At 38.4% G+C, this 26,741-nt stretch overlaps 1 protein-coding gene across 4 annotated transcripts in view; it reads right to left on the reverse strand.

Moving 5' to 3' along the window:
• FSIP1 (fibrous sheath interacting protein 1) overlaps nt 1–26,502 on the reverse strand; it is a 196,855-nt gene extending 170,353 nt beyond the window's left edge. For 3 of the 4 annotated variants that reach the window (XM_024232685.3, XM_063716575.1, XM_054531375.2), the window contains exons 1-6: nt 26,315–26,431; nt 21,531–21,590; nt 20,078–20,210; nt 14,119–14,302; nt 9,573–9,727; nt 7,798–7,891 (exon numbers count right to left, since the gene is read on the reverse strand). In XM_024232685.3, the coding sequence (XP_024088453.2) occupies nt 7,798–7,891; nt 9,573–9,727; nt 14,119–14,302; nt 20,078–20,210; nt 21,531–21,547 (583 nt within the window). In that variant the 5' untranslated portion in view covers nt 21,548–21,590; nt 26,315–26,431. Of the gene's footprint in view, nt 1–7,797; nt 7,892–9,572; nt 9,728–14,118; nt 14,303–20,077; nt 20,211–21,530; nt 21,591–26,314 lie in introns of all 4 variants that reach the window. The other variant, XM_063716576.1, reaches the window with a different exon arrangement.
• Between the last annotated feature and the right edge of the window lie 239 nt (nt 26,503–26,741).

Consider the following 26,741-nt stretch of genomic DNA (forward strand, 5'->3'; position numbering starts at 1 on the left):
GGGACAGACTTTTAAAATACTTCAGAGATCTCTAGCAAGTACAATATTGTTTACTTCAAACTCCCGGTAAACTTGAGGTTAATATGTCTGGATTATAAAGTTCAAATGTGATATAAATCAATTTAATGTTGTTTTCAACTTTCTCTTGGAGTCAAGGCCTCTTTTGTGTTTAGCACCTATAAATAAAAGTAAATGCACTATCCAATCACAGTTATTTTCTTCATTTATTTGCTGTTGCTTATTTGTGATGTTATAAGCCAACTGGGATGGGTTCTGTGTTTTGGAAGCTGAAAACAGGTTGGAAATTGCCATTCAGCCATCAGCCCAAAGTCCTTAAAGTTAATTTTTTGTTTGTTTGTTTTTTGGAGATAGGTTTCACACAGTCACAAATGCTGCAGAGCAATGGCATGACTGCAGTCTCAAACTCCTGGACTCACGCAATCCTCCCACCTCAGCCTCCTGATGCTTGGCTAATTTTTAAATATTTTGTACAGACAAGGTCTTGCTAAGTTGCCCAGGCTGGTCTCGAACTCCTGGCTTCAGGCGATCCTCCTGACTCCACTTCCCAAAGCGCTGGGATTACAAGCATGAACCACCCACCCAACCTGAAGCTAACTCTTAAATAAGAGGATAAGAAAAACTGACTAGAAAAGAAAAATATCCATCCTAAGAATTTCTCCCTTTGTTTAAAGACAAAAAATGAAAAGAAAGAAAGCAGGTTTGGGTATATTGCTAAGTATGCCGAAATAAGTCTGGCTTTAATAATGTGATCATGCTTAAAATGATTCTCTCTGAATATAGCTTTCAAGTCCCTTGCAGCTCCAGCTTTCACATCATTAAGTCCACTTAATTTCCATGTTAGAACATCAGGACTAATCTAACATTACAAGAAGTGTCTGCAGGGTGTACAGCAGTCACGTGACTCCAGAAATACAATGTGAGCTCTATAGGTTTAAGCCAAAAATGTACGCCAGGAGCTTTAAAAATTTTTTAATGCTTTAAGGCTTTTTAAAGTACTTATTGTAACTAGATGCTGCCACCTACTGGACAATTTACAAGTGCCTTAAACTGTGGTGGCAACAAAAAATTACCATGCAGGAAAAAAAGGCAAAATTTTCCTGTTTTCCTAATAACACTTATAAAAATATCTTATTTAGAATTGTATGGCTATATATGATTGATTAAAATAATTTTTAAATTTTTATACATTTCTAATTAAAACAGTAGCTGAGATCCAATGAGTAATGGGAAATTCATTTCAGTGTAGAACAGATGTAAGTAGCTTCGTACCACCTTATGATAGTGCTTATGTTGAAATAGCAGGAATATGAGACTTTCAAAAAATCCGTGGCATGAAGTCAAACTGGACTGTTGTGTTTCTAATTATTTCTTTCATACTTGCAGTGAAAATATTCTGCTAATAATACCAAGTTTAAGCTGATTATTCCAAAAGTTTCCTCTTTTAGAATAAGGTAATATAGTCCAAAAAACAAATTAATACAATTAGGTTAACAATGCAGCCTAAAGTAAATGCTAACTACTTTTTTGTTTTTAAGAATTTTTTTTAAAAAAACAGATATGTATGGGAATAAATGACTCCAAAACATATGTCTATGAAGTAAACAGCAAGCAGGAAATTTCATTAAGGAATTTGCCTTTTCTGTAAAAGAATAATCATCAAAAAAAGATTCTAATTAAATCTGAAGAAGCCAGTAATACAATAATGTTACCTTTTCATTTTGGTGAACTGGTCAAGTGTGAGCTAATTAAGACAGTCAGTAGCAAGAGCGAAGGGCAACAGACATCTGGTTCACCTAACAGTATCTTGTATTCCCTTTTCCTTTTACGTTGACCCTACTTTTGCATCTTACCTGCTTTGCACACACTGCCAATACATAATAACTAAGAAGTCTGAATCTAAAAACTGAAGCTTTAATAATGTCATCATGTTTAAAGCAATGATTCTCTCTGCACATAGCTTTCAAGCTCCTTGCAGCTCCAGCTTTCATATCATTAAGTCCAATTAATTCCCACATTAGAATATCAGGACTAATCTAACATTATGGGAAGTGTCTACAGGGTCTACAGCAGTCACATAACTCCAGAAATACAATGTGTACATAGATTTAAGCCAAATATACATGCCAGGAGCTTAAAAATTAAACATATTTGATAGTTTTGATTTGGTTTTGAAAAAAGGGCAACTGAAAACAAATGTCCTGCCTTCCAGGACCAAAAGTTCACTGGGTAGTGAACTCTGTGACCAAAAAGGTTAATGTTGAAAGGCCACCACAGATCCACTTACAGAGTGGCCTGTCTTACACTGCTTGCTCCAGAGTCAACCACAAGCAGGTGTGGTCTTTCAGAAAAGCCCTATCCACTAGAAAAATCAGTATTTGACTCCTCGTTTCCAAACTATAGATGTTGAGATACTATAACATCCAGAATCTCATTCCTGACACTGTCCATGGATTTTTTTTTGGGGGGGGGAATAAGGGGTATAGTCTCATTTCTATGAAGGTGTAGAATTACTGATAAACATTGAATGAAATATATTAGTAAGTTGTACTTTTCCAAGCACACTACGTTCATACACTTGTCTTTAGACATTTAAATAAATAAAAAAGCAGTTCATAAGCTATAGCTTTAGAGGTGCTTTTGCAGTCTCTTCTTTAAAAAATAATGTAGTCATTGCTAAACTCAGAAAAAAAAATAGATTTGAGAAAAACATATTATTCCAAAATACTGCCCCAATATAATATATTACAAAGACACAATAATCAAAATAGAGTGGTATTAACATCAGCACAGACAGAAATTTTAATGGAATAAAATAGAAAATCTGAAAATAAACCCAGTTCCTACATGATAAAGCTAGCATTTCAAATAAGTGGGGAAATGATGGATTATCCAATAAAGGGTCTTGGAATAGCTGGTTAGCAAATTGGGGGAAAAAAACGAAATCAACTCTCTACCTCATATCTAATACCAAAATAAATCTCAAGTGGGTTAATATTTAAATTTTTTCATTAAATTATAACTGATGAAAGGAAAATACATATTTTTATATAATCCTGAGACATAAAAGGCCTTTTAAAGCAGAGTACCAATGAATGATGACATAAAAGAAATGACTAACTAGAGCAAGAAATGTCACAAAATTTTTAAAAAGTTAGAAAAATGCTTTTGGTATTTGTGACAAATAATTAATATCCTTAATATTTAAAAAAGTCTTTTAAATCAATAAAGAATATCTCACTTTATAAAAGAGCCTAAGACATGAATAGGTAACTCACAACTTGGCTAAACAAAAGAATAAATCTATAACCTCCCTGATAATCAGAGAAATACAAATTATTGTGATTCCACTTTAAATAAACAAAGCTTAAAAATAACTACAAAATCCATTGTTGGCATAGAAAAACAATATTCAGACACAATGTGGGTAAGAGTTTAAATTGATTTCAATAAGTCAACGTGAATAAAAATCTTGTGAAAGTCCAACCCTGGACTAAGTATTCCTCTTATAGGAATGTATTCGAAAGTATACCCATTTTCTACAGCTGCCCTAACAAATTACCACAAACTTGGTGGCTTCAAACAACAGAAGCTTATTCTCTCGTGGTTCTGGAGGCCAGAAATCCAGAATCAAGGTGTCAGCAGGGCCACGTTCCCTCCAGAGGTTCTAGAGGAGATTCTGTTCCTCCCTCTTCCAGCTTCTGGTGATTGCCAGCAGGCTTGAGGCTGCATCACTCCAATCTCTGCCTCCATCTTTGCAGCGCCTTTTCCTCTTCCTTATCTACCTCTTCTCCCTCCATCTCTTTCTGATAAGACTACCTATGATGGAATTTAGGGCCCATCTCAATATTCCAGGACTTAATCACATCTGCAAAGACCCTTTTTCCAAATAAGGTAACATTCACAGGCTCTAGGGATTTGACATAGATATCTCTTGGGGGATTGGGGTGGATTTTTTTCAGCCTACCACAGAAGGTAATCATTCCAATAATTGACTAAGGATGTCATTGCAACATTATGTGTAATTTAAAAAATTGAAAAACTAAGGGAATAATCTAAATGTTCAATAGAAGGGTATTAGTAAAACAAATGATGGCACATCCATCTAATGAATTAATATATAATCATTAAAAATAATGCTGATGCACATTGTTCCAGTTATCTATTGTTGCATTAAAAAATCACCCCAAATCTAGTGGCATATGGTAAAAATTATTACAGGCAAGATCTACTGATTGATGCTGAAATTAGTTGGTGAAAGCTGGAGAAGAAACAGGATATTTGCATAGTCTTAAAGCATCTCCCCCAAGATATGTATTAATTGTAAAAGAAAAAAATAGTAATTTTACAGTGGAGAAAACCAGCAGACACCATCTTAACAAAGTGATCAAGGTGAAACATTACCTATAATAATATATAACAGCATTAGGTATACCAAGTGTGATTGACTGAGAAGGGCACATAACTTCCAGAGTATACTTGCCAAAATTCATAACTTTCATCTAATCATGAGAAAACATCACATAAACCAAAACTGAAGGATATTTTACAAAATAGCTGACCAATACTCTCCCAAAGGGTCAACAACACGACAGACAAGGAATGACTGAGGAACTATCACAGAGTGGAGGAGATTAAGGAGACATGACAACGAAATGTAACATGGGATCTTGGATTGGATACTAGTAAATAAAAAGGACATTAGTGGGAAAGCTGGTAAATTTTTAAGAAAGTCTATACTTTAATTAATGGTATTATACCATTGTTGATTTCTGAGTTTTTATCACTATGGTTATGTAAGATTAGGAGAAGCTGGGGGGAAGGGTATATGGAATTCTGTACTACTTATGCAAATTTTCCATAAATTTAAAATTATTTCAAAATAAAAAGTAAAAAATAAAGCTTAATGGCATACAACAAATACGCAGAAAATGCTCAACCTCACTAATCATTCAGCAAATATAAATTAACCACAATGAAATATCATCTCACTCCTGTCAGAATGGCTCTCACCAAAAACACAAAAGATAAAGTGTTGGTGAGGATGTGGATTAAAGGAAACCCTTGTATTCTGTTGGTGGGAATGTAAATTACTACAGCCATTATGGAAAAGTGTATGGAGGATCCTCAAAAAACTAAAAATAGAATTACCATATGATCCAGAAATCCCACCTCTGGGCATTTACCCAAAAGCTTTGGAATTCGTTTGTCAAAGAGATGTCTGCTCTCCCATGCTCACTGCAGCACTACTCACAATAGCCAAGTTACGGAATAACCTAAGTATCCACCAACAGATGAATGGATAAAGAAAATGTGGTGTATATACAACATGGAGTACTTTTCAGTCTTTAAAAAGAAGGAAATTTTATCATTTGCAACAACACGAATAGAATTAGAGGACGTTATGCCAAGCAAAATAAACCAGACACAAAAAGACAAATACTACATGTTCCCATTTGTATGTGGAATCCAAAACAATTGTACTTATAGAAGCAGAGTGGAATGGTGGTTACCAGAAGCTGGAGGATGGGAAAATCAGAAAATAATGGCCAAAGGGTACAAAGTCTCAGTTAGATAGGAAGAATAAGCGTTTTTCTTTGAGATCTATTGCACGGTGTGGTGAATATCATCAATAAGGATGTATTGCACATTTCAAAATTGCTAAGAGGCTGCATTTCAAATGGTCTCACCATAACAGATGTTAAATATTTGAGGTGATGCATAGGCTAATTAGCTTGATTTAATTATTCTATATTGTATTCATAAATCATAATATCACTTTGTACCCCATAAATATAAATTGTCAATTTACAATAAAAATTTTTTAAGTTAATGGCATAAAGCAGTGAACACTTTATTATGCTCATGCTTCTGTGGGCCAGGAATTTGAGGGACACAGCAGGAACAATTTATCTCTGCTCCACTATGAATGGGGCCTCAGATGGCTGGGTAGCTCCCTTTGGCTGGAGATGCCTGGAGCAGGTCAGGGGGCCATATGTCTAGCCTTGGTTAGTCTCTGCATTGTGTTTGGTGGAGCTGAAATGTCCAAGCTTGCTCCTTTATTCAGTGTCCGCATTGAAACTGTTGAACAGTCAGTGTATCGGTTTCCTAGGGCTGCTATAACAATTTACCACAGGCTGGGTGGCTGAAAACAATGGAAATCTTTTCTCTACAGTTCTAGAAGATATCTGAAATCAAGATATATCTGAAATCAAAGTGTCAGCAGAGCATTCCTTCCAAATGATTCCTTGGGTCTTCCCAGCTTCTTCTGGCTTACAGCAATCCTTGCATTCCTTGGAGTGTAGCTACATCCCTCTATCTTCACACAGCCTTCTTCCCTGTGGCTCTGTGTCTCTTTGTGTCCTCTCCTCTTTTTTAAAGGCCCACCCTAATCCAATAAGACTTCATCTTAACTGAGTCTCTGCAAAGACCCTGTTTCCAAATAAAGACACATTCCAATGTTCCAAGTGGACATGAATTTGAGAGAGACATTACCAAAATCACTATAGCCAGGAACTGGCCACCATCATCTTCTCTCTGCATAGCCCCTTCATATGGCTTGCTTGGGTTTCTCACAGCACGGCAGCCTTGGGTAACCTGACCTCTTACACAATGGCTGGCTTTCCTCTGAGTGAGCATTCTAAGGGAAGCAGAAACTGCCTGTTTTCTTAAAGACAAGGCCTGGAAATGGCATAGTATCATTTTTGCTGTAATATATCAATCAAAGTTGTTCCAGGATAGCCAAGACTGAAATGGGAGGGAAACATGGACTCCATCTCTAAATGAGGAGGAGAATGAACACAAATAAAGGGAAGGAACTAATGGCAGCCGTTTGGAAACAAACTACCACACACATCTATTATTGACAGTTAAAGGTGCTCATGAAATACAAATTAGTGGGGAAAAGGTTACAAAATACCATATACATATATAATTTGATCATATTTTTATTCTCAAAATATATACATGGATATTTGCATTAAACACATCTCAAAAGATAAAGAGTAAACTAAAATATTAATAGTGGTTATTTCTACAAGTTGAGAATTCAGCTGATAGTAATTTTTTTTGTTTAACCAATATTTTCTTATATAGATTATACATGTGTTACCTCCGTAACGAAACAGAAGATGCAAAAAGTAAATGATCTATGAATTTAATATAGGCCAGACTAGTATTTTTTGATGTTTCAATGAGGATATACAAAAATACAAAATGTTTCTAATCCCTAAAATTTTCACCATCATATAAATGGGTTACAGGTTACATGACTCCATAATATTTCTGTTTTCAAAAAAGAAGATTCACAAATATACATACAAACAAAGGAGAAAGGTAGAAATAAATGTGCAGAATTGGCTCATCTCAAAAATATAGGACTGTGAGAGACCAGGAAATAGGACAAATCAGTCACAGATTTTAACAAAAGGAGTTCCACAGGCTCGTCAGCAGTTAGGGAATTGTATGCAGAAAGTGGGGTCTAAAGACACCTAAAAGAGACAGGAAGTAAAGGCAATGACATACTTTTGTCTATTTCCCAGTTTGTCCCTGCCCTGTCCCCCTTACCGTCAAGCAGACACAAACACTTCAAGACACCGAAACATACCTAAGCTCGGAGTAGTTTCATATAATCCTACCTAATGTGATCAGTTATTTCCCTAAAGAACAGTCAAACTCACAAAGAACAGGACATAAAAATTGGATTGGGAATTTTACTTTAATCCAAATATTCCATGACTCAGATAAAAACAAAGTTGCATGACATCTCCATCTACTCACCAACAGTTTCTTCAGAAACAGCAGTCAAAGATAAAAATTTTTTTGTATTTTCCATCTCTTCTTTACTTTGCCAAGCCTCACTATATTTTGCAGACTAATGAAAGAAAAATCAAAATTTAAACATGGGAAAAGAAGGCAACTATAATCATTGATTTTTTAAATTCCAACAAGGCTCCCAGTCACATACATACAAACGAGAAGTCTCAGGCTATTTTTTTTTTTTTTTGAGGAAATCTGTAAATGTTCTCTGTTCTCACAAAATTCTGTCAATGGGTATTCCCAGATAGAGTCAGAGTATATGCCTATCACTATATGATAATTACCTTGCTTAAAGTATCATAAGTTTCTGCTTGATATTTTTAAAATCTGTGAGTAACCTAAAGATACATCATCAAATTAAAAAATTTCAGACATTTAAGATTGTTACTATGTTTTCTTATGTTTCCGTTTATAATTCTTGCTTCAAAGGAAATAAAAACTTGCTTTGAGATTCAACAGGAAAAAGTGATAAGCTAACTTTTTCTGCTAAAATTTCCAGAAACGATTTCTCTAGTTTAAAGCATTGCATTTTGGATGTTTCTTTCTTTCCATCCCAATGGACTTCCTCGGAACCTCATTAAAATGTATTTTTAATTACTACATTTTTAATTCATATTATTGCCTAGGAAACTTTCCCAGAAGTCAGTCAACTGTTCAAGGAGGGCTTTATCAAAAACATCCAATCTCTTATGACAAGGTTCCTTACCTTAAAGGCACTTTCCTTTAAGGGTCAAAATTCAAATATGAGCCAATGGCTATATACCAAGTCAATGCCAACATCTAGTCAACTTCAAGCCCTCAATATTATAGAGAATAAGAGGTCCAAGAAGGCCAAGGAAAGTTCATTGAGCACCAGGAGTTTGTTGAGACAGAAGCAAATGAAGTATGGTCCCAGACCTCAAGTACTTTACAGCTTCCCAAAGATCTTGACCAGCACAGGAAACAGTCAACTCCCCAAAACTTGTTTGTCACAAAGGTTTACCCACATAATAAAGCTAACCAGAGGGTTAAACTGTGTCTATTTATCTCCAAACTATAAGGCTGCTGAAGAAAAAGCAGATATACATACTTGATGAAAGCAGCTATTACACCCCTTCCTATTCCAGAGATGGAGGGGCCCAGCACTTTACCAGCCTGCTGCTGGTAAGAGACGTGGTACCCTGGGCCTGTCCCTGGGGAGATGAACACGCCAGCGCAGTGCTTGAAATCTGAATGTTGCAGACCAAGTTTTCTTCTCAGGTTCCAGAAAAATATCACCCCTATGACTCCTTCATATACACACATAGACATACCACTGCCACTACCTCCACAAAATAAAGCAATAAAGGCAGGCCACAGTAACACCATGGTCCATGATTTTCTTACTTATCTTAGAGGAAATTCTTTCTTTTTTTTTTTTTTTTTTGAGTGTCTTGCTCTGTCAGCCAGGCTGGAGTGCAGTGACATGATCATAGCTACTGCATAGCCTTGAACTCCTTGGCTCAAGGGATCCTCCCACCTCAGCCTCCCAAGTAGCTAGGGCAACAAGCACTCACTACCATGCCTGGCTAATTTTTTAGGTTTTTTTTGGTACAGATGGGGTCTCTTTATGTTGTCCAGGCTGGTCTCAAACTCCTGGCCTCAAGCAATCCTCCTGCCTCAGCCTCCCTAAGTGCTGGGATTACAGGTGTGAGCCACCATGCCAAGCCAGGAGAATTTGTTTCTTACATGTCAGCATAAGGTTAGATAATTCTTACCTTAATTTCTTCCCACAGCTTTATTCTCATTTCTAGACCTTGCTTCTTAATTTCTTTTTCTCTGCGTTGTTTCTTTGCCAATATTTTATCAAGTTTTTTCATCTTCTGAATAGCATCTTGAAGTTGAGAATCTAATTCTTTTAATTTGGGTTCATCTATATTGTGTTGAAAGTAAAAATAGGTTTGAAGTATAGTAAAACTATAAAGTTTTGTTTTGTTCTTACAATTTGTTCTTTCATTCAAAAATATTTATACCTGATAGTAATATGTAATATACCTGATAGTAATATGTGGTACCACATATCTCAATTTACAAGGTGCTTTCACATGTGTTTGTCTATATAATTATCTAACAACCCTATGAAATAGACATTTATCTCTATTTTACAGTTGAGATAACAGGGTCCTTTCAAATACGTAACAAATTATAGCACTGGACTCAGAAGTGATTCTCATGATTTTAAATCCCAAATTCTTTCTCCTTCATTTTGTTATACTTTCTATGTTCATGACTAAGAAATAGGAAATAAGGAATAAGACAAGAATCCTGTCCTAAAGCTGCTTCAGACTAACTGAAAGAGAAGGCATGTACACAAATGGCTACAGTAGAAAGCCGTATGTCTTCAGTGACACAAAGTGGTTGCAACATATAGAAAGAAAAAAAACTCAAAACAAGTACTCTATGTAGCTTGTATCTTTTTTCTATGCTGCTTCCTTTGTTCTAATTTCTTAAAGTACAATTGATAATAACTTATTTGAAATTAAGGACTCTTTAGAACTTCTGTCATTAACTTATGATTAATGATAATAATAACTAACATTTGTAGAGTTACCTGATAGGCACAGTTTTAAGTGCTTTATTTTCAAACATTATATCATTTAATGCTCATATTAACCCTCTGAGGTGGTATAATCACTGTTCTCATTTTATAAATTAGTAAACTGAAGCTAATTTTTAACTGAGTTACACGTATGTCCAAGGTCATATAACTGGTAAATGCCAGTCAGGCTCCACCCAAATCTGATTGCAGAGCCAAAGCTCTTAGCCTCTTAGCCACAGATGATATTCTCTCCATTTAAATCTGATTAAAGCTGATAATCCAGCAATGAATAGCATGAATGCTCAAATAGTAAGTCTCAGCCACCCCAGGTTAGATCATTAGAAGTGGCATATTGTGCTAAGTAAGGCCAAATTTATCAACTTTTGAAAACCCAAAGAGTTCAGCGATGTTTCCCTATAATGTACATCACTTCTTCTTCTTCTTTTTTTTTTTTTTAAGAGACAGGATCTCATTCTGTCACTCAGGCTGAAGTGTGGTGGCATGATCATAGCTCACTGCAACCTCAAACTCCTGGGCTCAAGCAATCCTCCCACATCAGCTTCTGAATAGCCAGAACCAGGACTACAGGTGCATGTCACCATACCTGGATGATTTTTTAAAAAAATTTTTATAGAGATGGGGGTCTCACTATGGTGCCCAGGCTGGTTTTAAACTCCTGGGCTTAAGTGATACTCCTGCCTGGGCCTCCCAAATGCTGGGATTACAGGTGTGGGCTACTGCTGTCAATTCCATCATTTCCTCTTAAAGGAAAAAAAGAAAGAGGAAAGCAACTTATCCAAAAAGGGAAAAGGATATGATTAATAAGGAGGGTCCTTGAATCTTATTGCTTATGTACTTCAAAAGCAACACCTTCTAGTTCTCATTCCCAACTGCCAATCCTAGCATTCTCCGGCTCCGTGAACATAGGTAGTCTATATAGCAGGCATTTTGAAGTAACTAATGCAGTACTAAAACAATATAAACAAATCCAATGTAAACTGTGTCAGCAGCTAATCTCAATTATCATATCTTTGAGACAGGAAGGGGACAGGGAAGTGCTGGGTAGAGAAAGGTAGAGTCCCTGGCGAGGGCTCCACCCTCGGGCCTGTACCCATGGACCTAAGTGAGAACAGGCACTCCTATTTTCACGCCCAAATGTTGCATTTTCCAAGGCCACTCTGGCCTGCCGTGCCCCCATCCTGTGCCCATATAAACCCGAGACCTTAAGCATACAAGACACAAGTGGCTGGACGTTGACAGGAGCAGAGGAACACACCAGCAGACACTGGCAAACCAGTGACTACGGAACGATGCAGATGCCAAGGTGAGTTCAGCCAGAGGCAGTCAGAGGAGAGTTCAGTCACTGGGCAGCCCGACTCCAGGGGAAGACCACCTTCCCACTCCATCCCCCTTCCAGCTCCCCATCCTTCTCACTGACAGCTACCTCTACCACTCAATAAAACCTTGCACTCATCCTCCAAGCCAACATGTGATTCAATTCTTCTGGTATACCAGGGCAAGAACCCAGGATACAGAAAGCCCTCTGCCCTTGTGATAAGGCAGAGAGTCTAATTGAGCTGATTAACACAAGCTGCCAGCAGATGGCAAAGCTGAAAGAGCACACTGGAACACTCCCATCTGGGCTTTGGGAGTTGTAAACACTCACTCTTAGACACTGCCATGGGGTCAGAACCCAAAAGCACTCCCCATGGCCTCTGCACCTGCTCATCTGCCTGCCCCCTCTAGGGGTTTGAGCAGGGAGGCACTGAAGAAGTGAGTCGTACCCTTGTCACACGTCCTTCAAGGGGGATAAGGGAACTCTCCCATTTCACTTTGTTTCCTGAAAACCATAATCCTGAGTCACCTGACCTAACAGTGAGAGTTGATCTCATCCCAAACATACTCTAAATCACAGCTCTCAAGCTTTTTCTCAGCTCCCCTTTACAGCCTTAAAAATAGTTTAACTTTTCTTATGTGAGTTATAGCTATTGATAGTGAACATATTAGAAATCAACACTGAAAAGTAAATATTTACTTATTAATTCACTTTCAAAAATAAAAAACATGCATTACTAATTATGTTAACATAAGTATCATATTTTATAGCAAATAATTATATTCTCAAAAAATTAGTGAGAAGAGTGGTATTGTTTAAATTTGTAATATCTGGATGAAGGGAAGACAGCTGGATTCTCATATTCTCATAGGAAGACAGTCATCCTATTGTAATCTGTTGTTCTGGCTAAAGTATACGCAGAAAATTTGGCCTCACACAGATATGTGGTTAAAACAGGAAGAAGAAACTTAATAGCCTATTCAGATAATTGGATAGTCTTCTTTGATACTACACCAAAACTTAACAGGGGTGGTTTCCTACAGGTTAACTTGTTAAGTGAAATCTGTAATCAAATCAGTGAGCTTTATGTATTTGTTCCATTAAAATCCATGGATCTATATTTCACATTGAATGGATCTTTTATCCTACATTGATCATTTGGAAAACAGTGGTTAACTAAATTATGCAGATCTTCAACCTCTTAACACATTTCATTACACAATGGCATCAGTTAATATTGCCACCAATTTTTATAAGAAAAGTCTAAGTATTGGAAAGCTATCAACCTCACAGTGACATATGCAGTTTTCCAAAACTGTAATTTTCACTTGAAAGTTCAAATTTTACCATTGGCAACAAATACTGTCAGTAGTTATCCTCGAAGTAACATGTTTATTTTCTTAAAAAGAAGTCTAGCAAATACCCATCTGAATGAGAACTGTTTGTCAGTCATTCTTTCAAGTAAAAATGGTGTTCCATTACAAAAGCGGCCAGTTCAGCTCTCAACTCCAACCATCACAAAAGTACTTTTCTTCAACACAACCTTCAAACTTCAGTACACAGCGTAATTGCTTTATGTATACTTCCCATTTTGCCCCACAGGATTTTAAGAAGATGCATATTTAAGGGTCAAAATTTCATAAAATTGATAGTTTTTACTGATTCATAGCCAGTGACACTGGCTATTTCTTTTTCCTGCCAGTGCCTGGTTGCAAAGAATACAATGACTACTAGTACATTTTGGTGCCATTGTCCTGATTCATGATAAAGCACCAGCAATTTTGCCCACCATTCCTTTTATACCATCAGTGCAAATGTCAGTATGGTGGACACAAAGGTAAATAGCATCTCAGTATTACTATGAAAACAGCTTTTACCTTGCAGAGCCCCTGCAAGGGTCTCAGGGACACCATCTCCCACCATATCCCCAGGGCTCTGCAGACCACTTTTTGAGAAACACTATTCTAATTCAATCTGACTAGAATTAATTTACCAGCATAAAAAATGTCATCTTTGAAAATCCAAATGTTATTGGGTGGGACTATCCCTATAAATTAGAGCATATATTATATTGTACAATTTTAGTCATCAAAAAATCAATAAATTGCACCATAAAATGCAGAAATACTCCCTACTTGATTAATGCACAATGACCACAATTTTATTAAATGACATATTTTGTTATATTTCTAATATATTTAAGGGCTCTTAATATTATTATAAATAAAAAGTGATTGCTTGCTCACAAATAGTCTATGCCTTTTTTTTGGTCTATTATTTATATTTAGTTGATAAAAACTCAGGTAATACTAACACCTTAAATATAACATTTGTAATTATCATTAACATTTGTAATTATCATTAGCCAATCACCTAGTGATTATCCTACCTGAACACTCAGGGATTATCTGATGTTGAACCAAATCCAGATCTTCATCTGATCCCTCTTCAGCCAATTTTATTTTCTCAGAGCAGCTTTCCTGCTTATCATCATTACTAGTTCTTCTGTTCTCTGTATTACTGCTTTCGGAGTGGTCCTCTTTGCCAGAGTTCAAGTTGCTTGCAGTATCGACCTAAAAATAATTTCCAAAAAAAACAGTTTCCGAAAATACTGTTTTTTTTAAACTTTACATTTCTAGAATATTTTGACACTAATGGAAGCAGATGGAGAATGTACATAAATGCATACACTATCATTAAAGTATTCTAGAAATATAACACTCTAATTAAATGTAATTTAACTACACAATTCCATGTAATAACATTTGCACCATTCTCCAGCAATCCCTAGCAATAACGGAGAAGAGTCTACCTCAGTCCTGAAGGGAACTGCTATCTGCCAGGCTCTGGGATAAGGCAGACAGGCCTGCTCCTTGAGCTTACACCGGGATGGGCAGTCAAAGGTCTAATACGACAGCCACTTGCCACATGTGGCTACAGAATGGTTGAAAAGTGGCTAGTCTGAGTTGAGATGTGCTTTCTAGTGAGAGTCTCCTGATCAGAACCCTGTGCTTTGGTCATTTATTTATTTCTATGTTATTCACAGATTTTCTATTTCATTTTAGTTTCCCTTTACATTTTAGCAAAGTTCATTTTGAAACACCAATTGACACAGCTGTGTTTTCCTAAGAGAGAACAGAAAAGGACCTCCATGGCCGGGTGAGGGAAAAGCAGGGATCATAGGCCCTGGGGTTTGTAAACTGTGATGAAAATCACTTCAGAAGTTAACACAGCCCAAGGGAGAGAGGCAAGACCTCAGAGAGAGAGAGTCAGCCCCTTCTCAAAGGAGTACCTTTCCCCTCCCAACAGAGAGACTGTCTCCTCCAGCCCATCTGCTCTCAGCCCTCCGTAGGTCTTGTGTTCTCTCTGCACCACATGTTCAACTCTCCACCACAATCTGCAGTCCCCTCATGAATCCCCAGGGTGGAAGATGGGCAGTGCTGAGAATGAAACTGCCAGGAATGCAGGCCTGCATGGGTATGTCCCTGCCTGAGCCAGGACATAAACCCAGCGGAACTGAGCTGACTCGGTGGGAATAATCACAGCCATCATTTATTGAAGAATTGCTATCAGTCATGGCCTGCCTCATTCACTTCTCACAATGACCCTATGGTGTAAGTTTCTCTACCATGAATTAACGGAGAAGAAAACAGACCTCGCAGAAAATGAAACTAGTGAAGGCCCAATTTATAAATAAGCAAAATAGTGTCTACTTTATGTAATCCGGGAGGTGGTTAAACAGGGTTCCCTGTTCAAACACATATTTCTGCCAAATGCCAGAAAAAGTCTGTAATTCCACAATAGCCAGTTAATCCTTAAGGCCTTCTGTCCTGTGAAAATGCTAACATTTCTGGGAGAAGTCACACAAGTTCTGTCTGTCATTTATATTGGTATAAATGAACTTAGAAGACCTTCCTCTGTGGCTGGGTTTCACGTGGGGGAATAAAGAATATACAAAACATAACTAGATGGATGGCACACTTCAGGGTACCCAAAGACCTTTCACATCCATCATCTCATATGATCCTAACTCAGAAAGAGCAGAAGGTAATGAGGTACAAAGGTGAAGCTGGAGAACTAGGCAAATTTCACAAATTTTCCCATAGTTTCCCACCCCACTAGCTACCAACTGTCTTCCCCAACCCATTGCCCACTGGCCTCTCTATTCCTAACCCCCTTGCTCTTCTGCTCTGTGGCCTATATGCATGACTTTTCTCTCTTCCTCATTCTTAACATCACATCCCATCTCTACATAAATATATATATACATTTGGACAGGGTCCCACTCTGTCCCCAAGGCTGGAGTACAGTGGCGTGATCACGGCTCACTGCTGCCTCGACCTCCTGGGCTCAAGCAATCCTCCCACCTCAGCCTCCCCGACTAGCTGGAACCACAGGTGCATGCCACCACACCCAGCTTACTTTTATATTTTTTAACAGAAATGGGATTTCACCATATTGCCTAGGCTGGTCTCAAACTCCTGGGCTCAAGCAATCCACCCTCCTTGGCCTCCCAAAGTGCTGAGATTACAGACGTGAGCCACCGTGCCCAGCCTATTTTTATTTTTTGAGGTGGTGTCTCACTCTGTCGCCCAGGCTGGAGTGCAGTGGTGTGATCTCGGCTCACTGCAGACTCCATCTCCCGGGTTCAAGCCATTCTCCTGCCTCAGCCTCCCGAGTAGCTGGGATTACAGGCGCCCACCACCACACCCAGCTAATTTTTGTATTTTTAGTAGAGACGGGGTTTCACCATGTTGGCCAGGCTGGTCTCGAACTCCCGGGCTCAAGTGATCTGCCCACTTCGGCCTCCCACAGTGCTGGGGTGACAGGCGTGAGCCACCGTGCCCAGCCCCACCTCCATTTTTCATGGCTCCACTTCCCCCATTCCATACCTTTATCTTAATTACAGGAAATGCAAATACCTCATGAAACTCCTTACTAGTATTTACATTCCTACTTGAAACCCATGGGATTTTTACACAAAATACAACTATTGGCTCTTTAAAAAAAAATTCATAAGCAATAACAAGCCAAAATTTTTAGAATGAGAAATATATTATCACTAAATACATGTCACTAAAACACTAATATTTTAAGCTCATTTTCTGCTGTGAAAAAAATCTTTGGTAAGAATTTAATAAAAGACAAATCTGAGCAATAAAACTAACTAGCACACCAAGATTTATCAGTCAAACCATATGTAAGGTTTTCTAGACACTGAATGATTTGCAATCAGCAGTCAGCATACAATATATTGGTAGCTTTCTTCCCCAATCTAAGGTGAACCTTACTGACTTTCTATGAACTTGATTAACACAAATCACAACTTTGAAAACTTTGCTTTCAATATAAGTGTCAAAGTCCAGATTGGCTAATAAATATTCTAGAGTTTAACCTGTAGCTTAGTAGGTTCAAATAAAATCTGAGTTTATGTGATCACTGATATTCTCCTTTTAATAAGTCTTGAATGAAGTAATATTAATCTGTGTATTAAAATGTATAAGTATCAATATCATGAAGTTGCTGCTTAAAAAAATTGTCACCCAGAAATAAATAAGCAGCAATACTAATTCTATGCTACTCTAAAATTTGCAGCCTGGACAACACAGTGAGACCTCTGTCTCTACTTAAAATTTTTTAAAAAGGAAATTAGACACATGTATTAACACGGATGAATCTCAAATGTATTATGTATGCTAGGAGATAAAAGCCAGAGTGAAAAGCTACATACTGTATGATTCCATTTATACAACCTTCTGGAAAAGGAAAAAGAAAAGAGACAGTGAATAGATCAGTAATTGTAAGGAATTAAGGGTGACATGGGATTATCTGCAAAGGAATAGAATGAAAAAATGTTTTCAGGGATGATGGAACAAATTGTTCCATATCTTGATCGTAATGGTAGTTATATCACTCAATCTATCTGCCAAAACTCATAGAACTATACACCAAAAAGTGAATTTTATTGTATGTGAATTTTTTTAACTAAAAATTAAAAGTTAATAGATCAATTGAGACACAATATTAATACATGACAAGATTTAATATCACAAAGTTAGAAATTCTCCCCAAATTAATCTGTAAAGTCAAAGCAATTTCAATCAAAACCCCAACCGGATGATTCAGAACTTAAAAAACTGATCTAAAGCACATATAGGCCAGACGCAGTGGCTCATGCCTGTAATCCCAGCACTTTGGGAGGCGGAGGCATGTGGATCGCCTGAAGTCAGGAGTTCAAGACTAGCCTGGCCAATATGGTGAAACCCCATATCTACTAAACATAGAAAAATTAGGTGTGCCTATTGGTGTGTGCCTGTAGCCCCAGCTATTCGGGAGGCTGAGACAGGAGAATCACTTGAACCCAGGAGGCAGAGGTTGTAGTGAGCCAAGATCACACCATTGCATTCCAGCCTGGGCAAAAGAGCAAGACCCAAAAAAAAAAAAAAAAAAAAAAAAAAAAACATACAGAAGAGCAAAAAGCCAAGGATAGTTAAGACAGTCCGGAAAACAAATAATATGGAAGAGCCACTATCAGATATCAGTAATTATTACAAAGCTGTAAGAGTTAACACACCATATAGTAATGATGCAGGACTAGATGAAAACAAAACTGTATTTTGTACAAAGTCACTTACAGCTAGGGTTCTGGACATATGTTAGGATAATCCAATTAGATGAACCTGCACAAGATTTAGAAAGCAGATGTGAGGTAGAAGCATCATCCTAAGTTCCTGATAGGAAGCTGGCAGAAAAATATCAAAGGCAGCCATCTCTGCATGTCTGGTCACCAGCTTTGTGGTTCTGAGGGACTTGTGGCAGTGGTGGAAACAGCAGAAGCAACTTTCTGATCTCTGGATTACAGCTCTGGTGGCGTGACCTGAGAACCCATAATCCAGGGAAAGCCCCTCCCTGAACTCCCTTTCTTGCTGGTCGCCTGTTGATTTTGAGGTCTTCTGTTGATTTTGAGGAACTAAACTCTTTTTTGCAGTGGGGGAGGTAGAGGGGGAACACAGTCTCACTCTGTCACCCAGGCTACAGTGCAGTGGCACAATCATAGCTCACTGCAGCCTTGAACTCCTGAAATCAAGCTATCCTCTTGACTCAGCCTCCCTAGTAGCTGGGACTACAGGCATGTGCCACCATGTCCTGCTAATTTTTTTAATTTTTTGTAGACTTAGGGTCTCACAATGTTGCCCAGGCTTTAACTCTTGTATTCAATCCCTTTCTGCTTGAAATACATAGAATGCTATTCCTGAACCACATCATGACAGTCAGAACTCTAAGAGTTCCATAATGCAGAATCTAGTCTACAAATAAAAAAAAAAGAGTATGAATTCATTAACTTGCCAAAATTTTTCATTATAATGTTCAAATTATTCATTTCCTAAAACCTTAAAAGAAATAAATGAGAAAACTAATGCTTTAAGTAAAAAAATCAAGTCTAGAAGTCTAGATATTTTAAGGAAAAAAAAGGGACTGCTAAAGAAAAAAAAATAAGGTCACAGCCAGATAATATCTGATATGTTTTGGCTCTATGTCCCCACCCAAATCTCATGTCGAATTGTAATTCCCCGTGTTGGAGGAGGGGCCTGGTGGTAGGTGACTGAATCATTGCTGTTCTTGTGATAGCGTTCTCACAAAATTTGGTTGCTTGAAAGTGTGTAGCACCTCCTCCTTCACTCTCTCTCTCTCCTGCTCCAGCCATGTAGGATGTGCCAGCTTCCCCTTCGCCTTCCACTGTGATTGTAAGTTTCCTGAGGCCTCCCCAGCCATGCTTCCTGTACAGCCTGTGGAACCATGCAAACCTCTTTTCTTTATAAATTACCCAGTCTCAGGTAGTTCTTTTATAGCAATGTGAGAAAGGACTAATACAATATACCTACCAAATATACATCACATGGCCTTTACCAAACCATTTTTTCAAAATACTGAATCTTTTTGAGTAAGTGTTTTTAGTAAAAGTCAATGGTGGTATATTAGATGTTGGAATACAAAACTTCCTTATAAAGAAAAAAAGAGTTGATGCACAAGTTTTAACAAAGTACAGTGCAGAGAAATAAACCACACTCCAAAAAAAGAAAGGAAAAAAAGGAAGGCGGGAGGGAGGGAGGGGAGGAGCAGAGGGAGGGGAGGAGCGGAGGGAGGAAAGAGAGGGAGGGAAGGAGGGAAGGAAATGAGTAGAGTTTTTTCATATTAATCTAGATTAAAATCCAAGACATCTGCAAGTGCTCCCCAAACACACCGTCTAAGGAGAAAATTTAAAATGGGATGTTAACAACAACCTTAGTTTCATCAACTGCTGAGAGGTTGGAGAAAGGAGTTTAAATCTTTTCCAAACAATAAACTACCTTGAAGGATTCTGGTTCTGTTGAGAGCACCTCCAAAGAAGCATTTGAACTTCTGCTCCCAGGGCGTATTCTTGAATTTGAAGCTGGTTTTGAAATTCCATCTAGATTTCCCTTTATAATATCCATTGAAATCCTGGAACAACAAATAAAATATTTAATACCAAGCAACTTGGATATTTAAATCTTTCATTAGTTAGTATTAATATCCAATTACTCAGAGGCTTTGTTTTAAAGATTATGTTGCTACTGAAGTCACACTTAAGGGTTCCCCAGCTTCACCAAAAGACATCTTGTATACGTGGATTGTTCAATCTTATGCCACAGTATGTATAAAATATACTGCCCAGGATGTTAGATACTGAATGTGGCTAAAAGAGAACACAGAAGCGAATGCCATCTCTGTTGCTTCCTGGGCCTCCAGGAAAAAACAGTTACGTGGCCCTGGTCTTCCCCGAGGGAACACTCAGGGGCACCCCTGTCTCTCAAGCAAGATCCACTTCATCTTAATGATTTGCTAAGGCCCTCCTACTTTCTTTTTTTTTTTTGAAAATGAGTCTCACTCTGTCACCCAGGCTGGAGTGCAGTGGCGCGATCTTGGCTCCCTGCAACCTCTGCCTCCCAGGTTCAAGCAATTCTCCCTGACTCAGCCTCCCAAGTAGCTGGGATTACAGGAGCCTGCCACCACGCCCAGCTAATTTTAGTATTTTTTTTTTTTAGTAGTGGCGGGGTTTCGCCATGTTGGCCAGGTTGGTGTCAAACTCCTGATCTCAGGTGATCCGCCCGCCTCAGCCTCCCAAAGTCCCCCTGCTACTTTCTTTCGGTTTTGCCTTCTTTTTTCTAGCCTTGCCCACTCTAGTTCAGCCCTCTTCCCTCTCAGCTCTAATTTCTCCTCTCCCCCGTGGGGCTGCATTTTCATGGAGTACCTATCTCCAGGGCACTGCTCTCATTTTATCAACCCTCCCCTTCTAAAACCCGTAATTCTATTTCTGCCCTCTGAAGCAAGAGAACAAAACCTACTTCCTTTATTAGAGGACAGATTTTCATTATCTGGCTACACATTACCAATCTATTTAACTATTCTTCATGTGATATTATCCACAGGCTTCTCACCACCCTGGCTGCTCTATATCTAGTGCTATTTCTGGAAGCAAGAAATACTAGGCAGGGTGGCATAAGCTAAAGAGACGCAGTGAGCGATGCAGGTACATTGATCCTTCCAAACCGTGTGGCTGACCAAGACCATTCCAGATCTGTCCTGTGACATTGGGGCAACACGCATGCTGAGTCAAATGGAAGAAAGAGGGTAATTCCAGCTTTTGCCCTCTCATACTCGGCTTTACATGTGAATGGGTGTCTTCCAACAAATCCTTTCCTAAATTCCTATCAATTATACATTCAACCATAACAGAATGAAAAAGGCAATTGCCTCTACCCAACAATGTCCTTTTCTTACCCTACAAAATGACTCATCTTTCTTTTGCTTTTTGAACAGCAGAGGCAGGGTCCAGAGAAGCTGTGGACACAGGAGAAAGCACAAATATAAACAACCTGAGGCTTCACCTAGGTACACAGAGCGATGTTACGGCTTGGCTTCCAACCATTCAACGTGCCAAAGCTTATGTTTAAGAGACCAGGAGGTCAGCTCTTCCCATCTCAGCAAATGAAAAACGCATTGATCTCAACATTATTCAAACTCTGCAGAAGAGTTTGGGCTCACTCAGGAAAGCACTGACATTATTATTATGGGATGATGGATCACCCTGGCCCCTCACATCACAACCAAAAAGCATAAGTCACCAAAAGGCCAAATGTCTTGTAAACGCCCTAAGCAGCCTGTCAAGGGAGACTTATTACAGCTTGCAGAGGGAGCAATGAGATGGAAGCATGCCCAGAGTCGCATAATACATGTCAATAAAGGCAGAGGCACAGGCAACCAACAATGACCTGGATCAGCTAAAGGGCTCCACAAATCTTTCATTCTGCTTTAGAAATAGGTCTGTTCTATTAGGTTCACTCCTGAAAATAATAAATTAAATAAAATGCAGTTCCTGAGGTAGGTGGGGACGCAATAACAGACTATCTTACGAATTTGGCCATCTAGAAAAAGGTATTGGTAAAGGGTATTAAAATTGGATCTTATAGATGTATTTAAGCATTTGAGAAGAAATTGCAGCTGCCACATAGAAATTCCACAAGAAAAATAAAGCATTGTACAAGAAAAAAGCAATCAAACAATATGTAAATAGTTATAATTACATAAGCATTGAATGTTGATTTAACCAAATATTATGCCTTAATTATACTGAGTGTTCGTGAGGAGTGCACAAAAGGAAGCGAGTAGTATCAGAAATGTAATCTGTTACCATAGGAAATCAAAGAGACTGTCCAGAAATTGATAAAGCCAAACAAAAGTTAAACATAATACTTTAATAAAAGTAAAAACTAATTTTATAAGTAATAAAAAATATGAAATCTCTAACAGACTGGAAGGAACATAAAGATAAATTTATAAACATAAATGTAAAGATAAATTTCATAATTATGGAATTAATGACTTAGTAAGCGTGATACTAAGAATATAAATCAAAAAGGAAAAGACTAACAGATGTGGTTACATAATAGTTAACGCTCTTGAATCTCAAACATGAAAAAGAACTCTAAGTGAAATTAAAAGGAACCTGAGAAACTGGGAAAATAAATGCAACATAGATGATATACAAAAGGTTAATATATTCACATATTTATAGAGCTCATACCAGTCAGTAAGAAAAGAAAATTCTAATAGAAAACTGGGTAAAGATTTTAAACAGAAATGCACATATCAAAAAAAATAGAGAAAGACATACAATTGTCAATAATCCTGCTTTAAAAAGTCCAATTTCTCTAATTAAAGGAATATACACAAAGGGACCTGAAAGATGATGACACATCAAGGAAGTAAGAGTAGTGGGTTCCGGATTGGTGGGTTTCTGGATGTTCTTGTCCCCTTGCTTATCTGTATTTTCTGTTTTTCTATTAACTATATCTTGTATTTATAACTAAAGAATTCATTTATTATAGAAAGATCTCTAGAATGTACTAAAAGGTATTTGAAAATAAATAAAAATCACCCAACATCCCACCACCCTGAGCTAAACGCTATTGGTACATCTTTCCCATTTTTGCTCTATGTCTTTTTCAACAAAATTGGACTAATGTGTTTCTCACCACTACATAATGAGCATTTTCTTAAGATATTAAAACACTTCAAAATAGAATCGTATTTACTTCATGATACTTGATTAAATAGATTAGATATATGACCAGATTCTAAATTGTAACAAGTGCCAACTTTATATAACATTCATTTCAAACGAGATTAAAGTTTTTCATAGAGGCTTCTGAGAAATGCAATCAACATAGATGATTTAAAGCCAAAATGGGGACCTATGGCTGCTATAATTTGGTATTTTGAGATGAATAAAAGAATCAAAAGAAAATGAATCCTCCTCTGTTTAGTCATTATGAGTAGCAAGACTTTAAAAAGTGGGACTGATTTAGTTTCACTATTTTTATGTCTAAAAATTATTTATGTATGGTCAATTTTTTACTTTATATGTTTGTGTATTCTGTAAGGAATACTTGCCCATGCAGAAAAAAAATCAAATAATACAGGTGAATATCAAAATGTTTTAAGTCAAAATTCGGCTTACCCCAAGAATTAGCGTTAATAGAGACTCGCAAGTCTAATTTTTTTAGGCATATGCAAACCTTCTATCCTGTATACCCATCGACTCCTCCCCAGCGCAGACACACACACAAATGGCATGGTGCTTTGCAACTTGCTTTTTCACAATTAACAATCTATTTTGGCCAGGCGCGGTGGCTCACGCCTGCAATCCCAGCACTTTGGGAGACCGAGGCTGGCAGATCACAAGGTCAGGAGGATCAAGACCATCCTGACTAACATGGTGAAACCATGTCTCTACTAAAAATACAAAAAATTAGCTGGGCGTGGTGATGGGCGCCTGTAGCCCCAGCTACTCGGGAGGCTGAGGCAGGAGAATGGCGTGAACCGGGGAGGTGAAGCTTGCAGTGAGCCAAGATCGCGCCACTGCACTCCGGCCTGGGCAACAGAGCGAGACTCTGTCTCAAAAAAAAAAAAATCTATTTTATGTATTTTTCTATATCACCATTTATAGATATACGTCATGCTTTCAAACAACAGCATAATATCCCACAGACGTAGCACTTTTTTCATCAGTTCACTTAGGTGGTATATAGAATATTTGCTATTAAAAGCAATTCTAAAACTTGCTCAAAATGTATCACACACCTAAAGTAAAACTTAACACTATAAAATTTTCTTTTTGTCGTTGTTATTGTTATTGTATTTGTAGTAAAAACGGGTTTCACCATGTTGGCCAGGCTGGTCTCGAACCCCTGACCTCAAGTGATCTGCCTGCCTCAGGCTATCAAAGTGCTGGGATTACAGGAGTGAGCCACCGTGCCCGGCCAAAACTATAAAATTTCTAAAAAATATATGTGACTGTGGGTTAGGCAAAAATTTCTTAGATACAACATCAAGGCATGATTCATAAAAGAAGATATAGATAAATTGGAAGGCATCAAAATTTAAAACTTGTAGTCTTCAAAAGGTGTTAAGACAAGGAAAACAAAACCCAAAGACTAGGAGCAAATATTTGCAAAACACATATCTGACAAAGGACTCGTATCCAGAATATATAAACAAGTATCAAGACTCAATAACAAGAAAACAAAGGATTTGGACACACACACCACCCCAGATGATGTATGGATGGCAAAAGAGCACATGAAAAGATGTTCAACATCATTACCCCTCAAAAAATAAAATAAAAATCACAATGAGATACCACTACACACCTATTCAAATAACAAAAATTAATTTTTTAGAAAACTGACAATACCAAGTGCTGACAAAGTCGGAGAGCAACTGTAACACTCATATTGCCAATGACAATGCAAAATCATCACTTTTCAAAACTGCTTAGCAGTTTCTTATAAAGTTAAACATATATTTACCATATGACTCCACAATCTCATTCATATTTACCCAAGAAATGAAAACATATTCATACACACAAAAAAAACCTGTAAATGAATATTTATACCAGCTTCATCAATAATAGCCAACAACTGGAAAGAACTCATCCAAATGTGCCTCAAGTAGGAAATGGATAAATATACCACCGTACTTCCATACAATGGACTATTACTCAGCAACATAGAGGAGCAAACAACTGATACACAGAACATGAATGAATAGCAACTGCATGATGCTAAGCTGAAAGATGCCTGATTCAAAAGGCCACAGGGTGTTTGCTTCCATCAATATGACATTCTGGAACAGGCAAAATTACAGGAACAAAAAACTAGGAAGTGGTTGCCAGGGATGGCGTTACGGGAGGGGTTAAATACAAAGAGCACTAGGGAATTTGGGGTTCATGATGAAACTTCCGTATGCTGATTGTGGTGGTTGGTAATTACATAACTGTATACATTTGTCAAAACTCACAGAACTATAGATTAAATGCGTGAGGCTTACCATAAGTAAGTTATACCTCAATTTTAAGTTAATATATTTGTGCCAATCTTTCTTTAGTTACGCTCATACATCCATAAAATATATTAGAATTGCTGAGTCAAAGAACACTTATATTTCAAATTTTGGTAGTTCGCCAAATTGTACTCCAAAAAGGCTGCACCAAATTACACTACTTCCCCTACACTGGCCTGGGGCCCATCTGGTTATGTCAAAGCTGTTTCATCTTCTCCAGTCTGATAGGTGTAAAAGGTATCTGTGAATTTGATTTACATTTCTTCACGAGAAAAGTTGAGTCTCTAATCAATTGTTTGCTGTTTGCATCTTTTTATTTTTCCTGTGAAATGCCTATTTGCATCCTTTGCCGTTTACGGTCTAGTTTAAATGGCTGGTGATCAGTTCTAGATCTTGGTGGGAAGATCCAGATCTCGGGAAAGTGGGAGCCTTGGTTACAGGTCCTAATGTTAGGTGATTCCTGGAGAAACAGCCTCCGCGGAGGCAGAAGCCACTGGGGCCCCGCCCCCACTGAGCCCGCCCCCGCCCTCTCATTGGCCCTGTCCGCTCTCCCTGACGGTCCATCTACATGCCAAGCGGCCCAACGCAGCTCCGCCCCGCCCACTCCTCGGCCCACCGCCCCGCGACCGAGCTCCGCCCTCATCTGCGCGGCCCCTCACCTTCCCGCCGGGCCTCCTCGAGGAACTGGCAGCTGTCAGTCAGGGCGCAGATGGCCGCAGAAGCGCGCCGCCGACACTTGCCGCGCCAGCCACTTCCCCCAGAGGAGAGGGGTCTCTCCCGCCACCGCAGCCTCTCTGGTGGTGGAAGAAGCCGCCGGTCCAGATCCCTCTTGCCTCTTGGACCGCTGTTTCCTTGGCAACCAGATGCGCGACGCTTCCGGTCTCGCGATAGCGGAAAGGGCTGTACCATCCGGAAATGGGACTGGGGCGGGTGGCTGCTGGAGCCCTGCGAGCTGGGACTGCCGGCCTGTGTCCTTCCGTCTTCGCTGCCGACGGTGGGGGTTGGGAGCGATTTGTTCGTCTTTAGGATGGATTCGGAACGGGGGACGTCTGGATGCTTGTGTATCTCTGTCCTTCATATTGCTGT

Source organism: Pongo abelii, chromosome 16, assembly GCF_028885655.2.
Source record: "Pongo abelii isolate AG06213 chromosome 16, NHGRI_mPonAbe1-v2.0_pri, whole genome shotgun sequence".
Taxonomy (NCBI): domain Eukaryota; kingdom Metazoa; phylum Chordata; class Mammalia; order Primates; family Hominidae; genus Pongo; species Pongo abelii.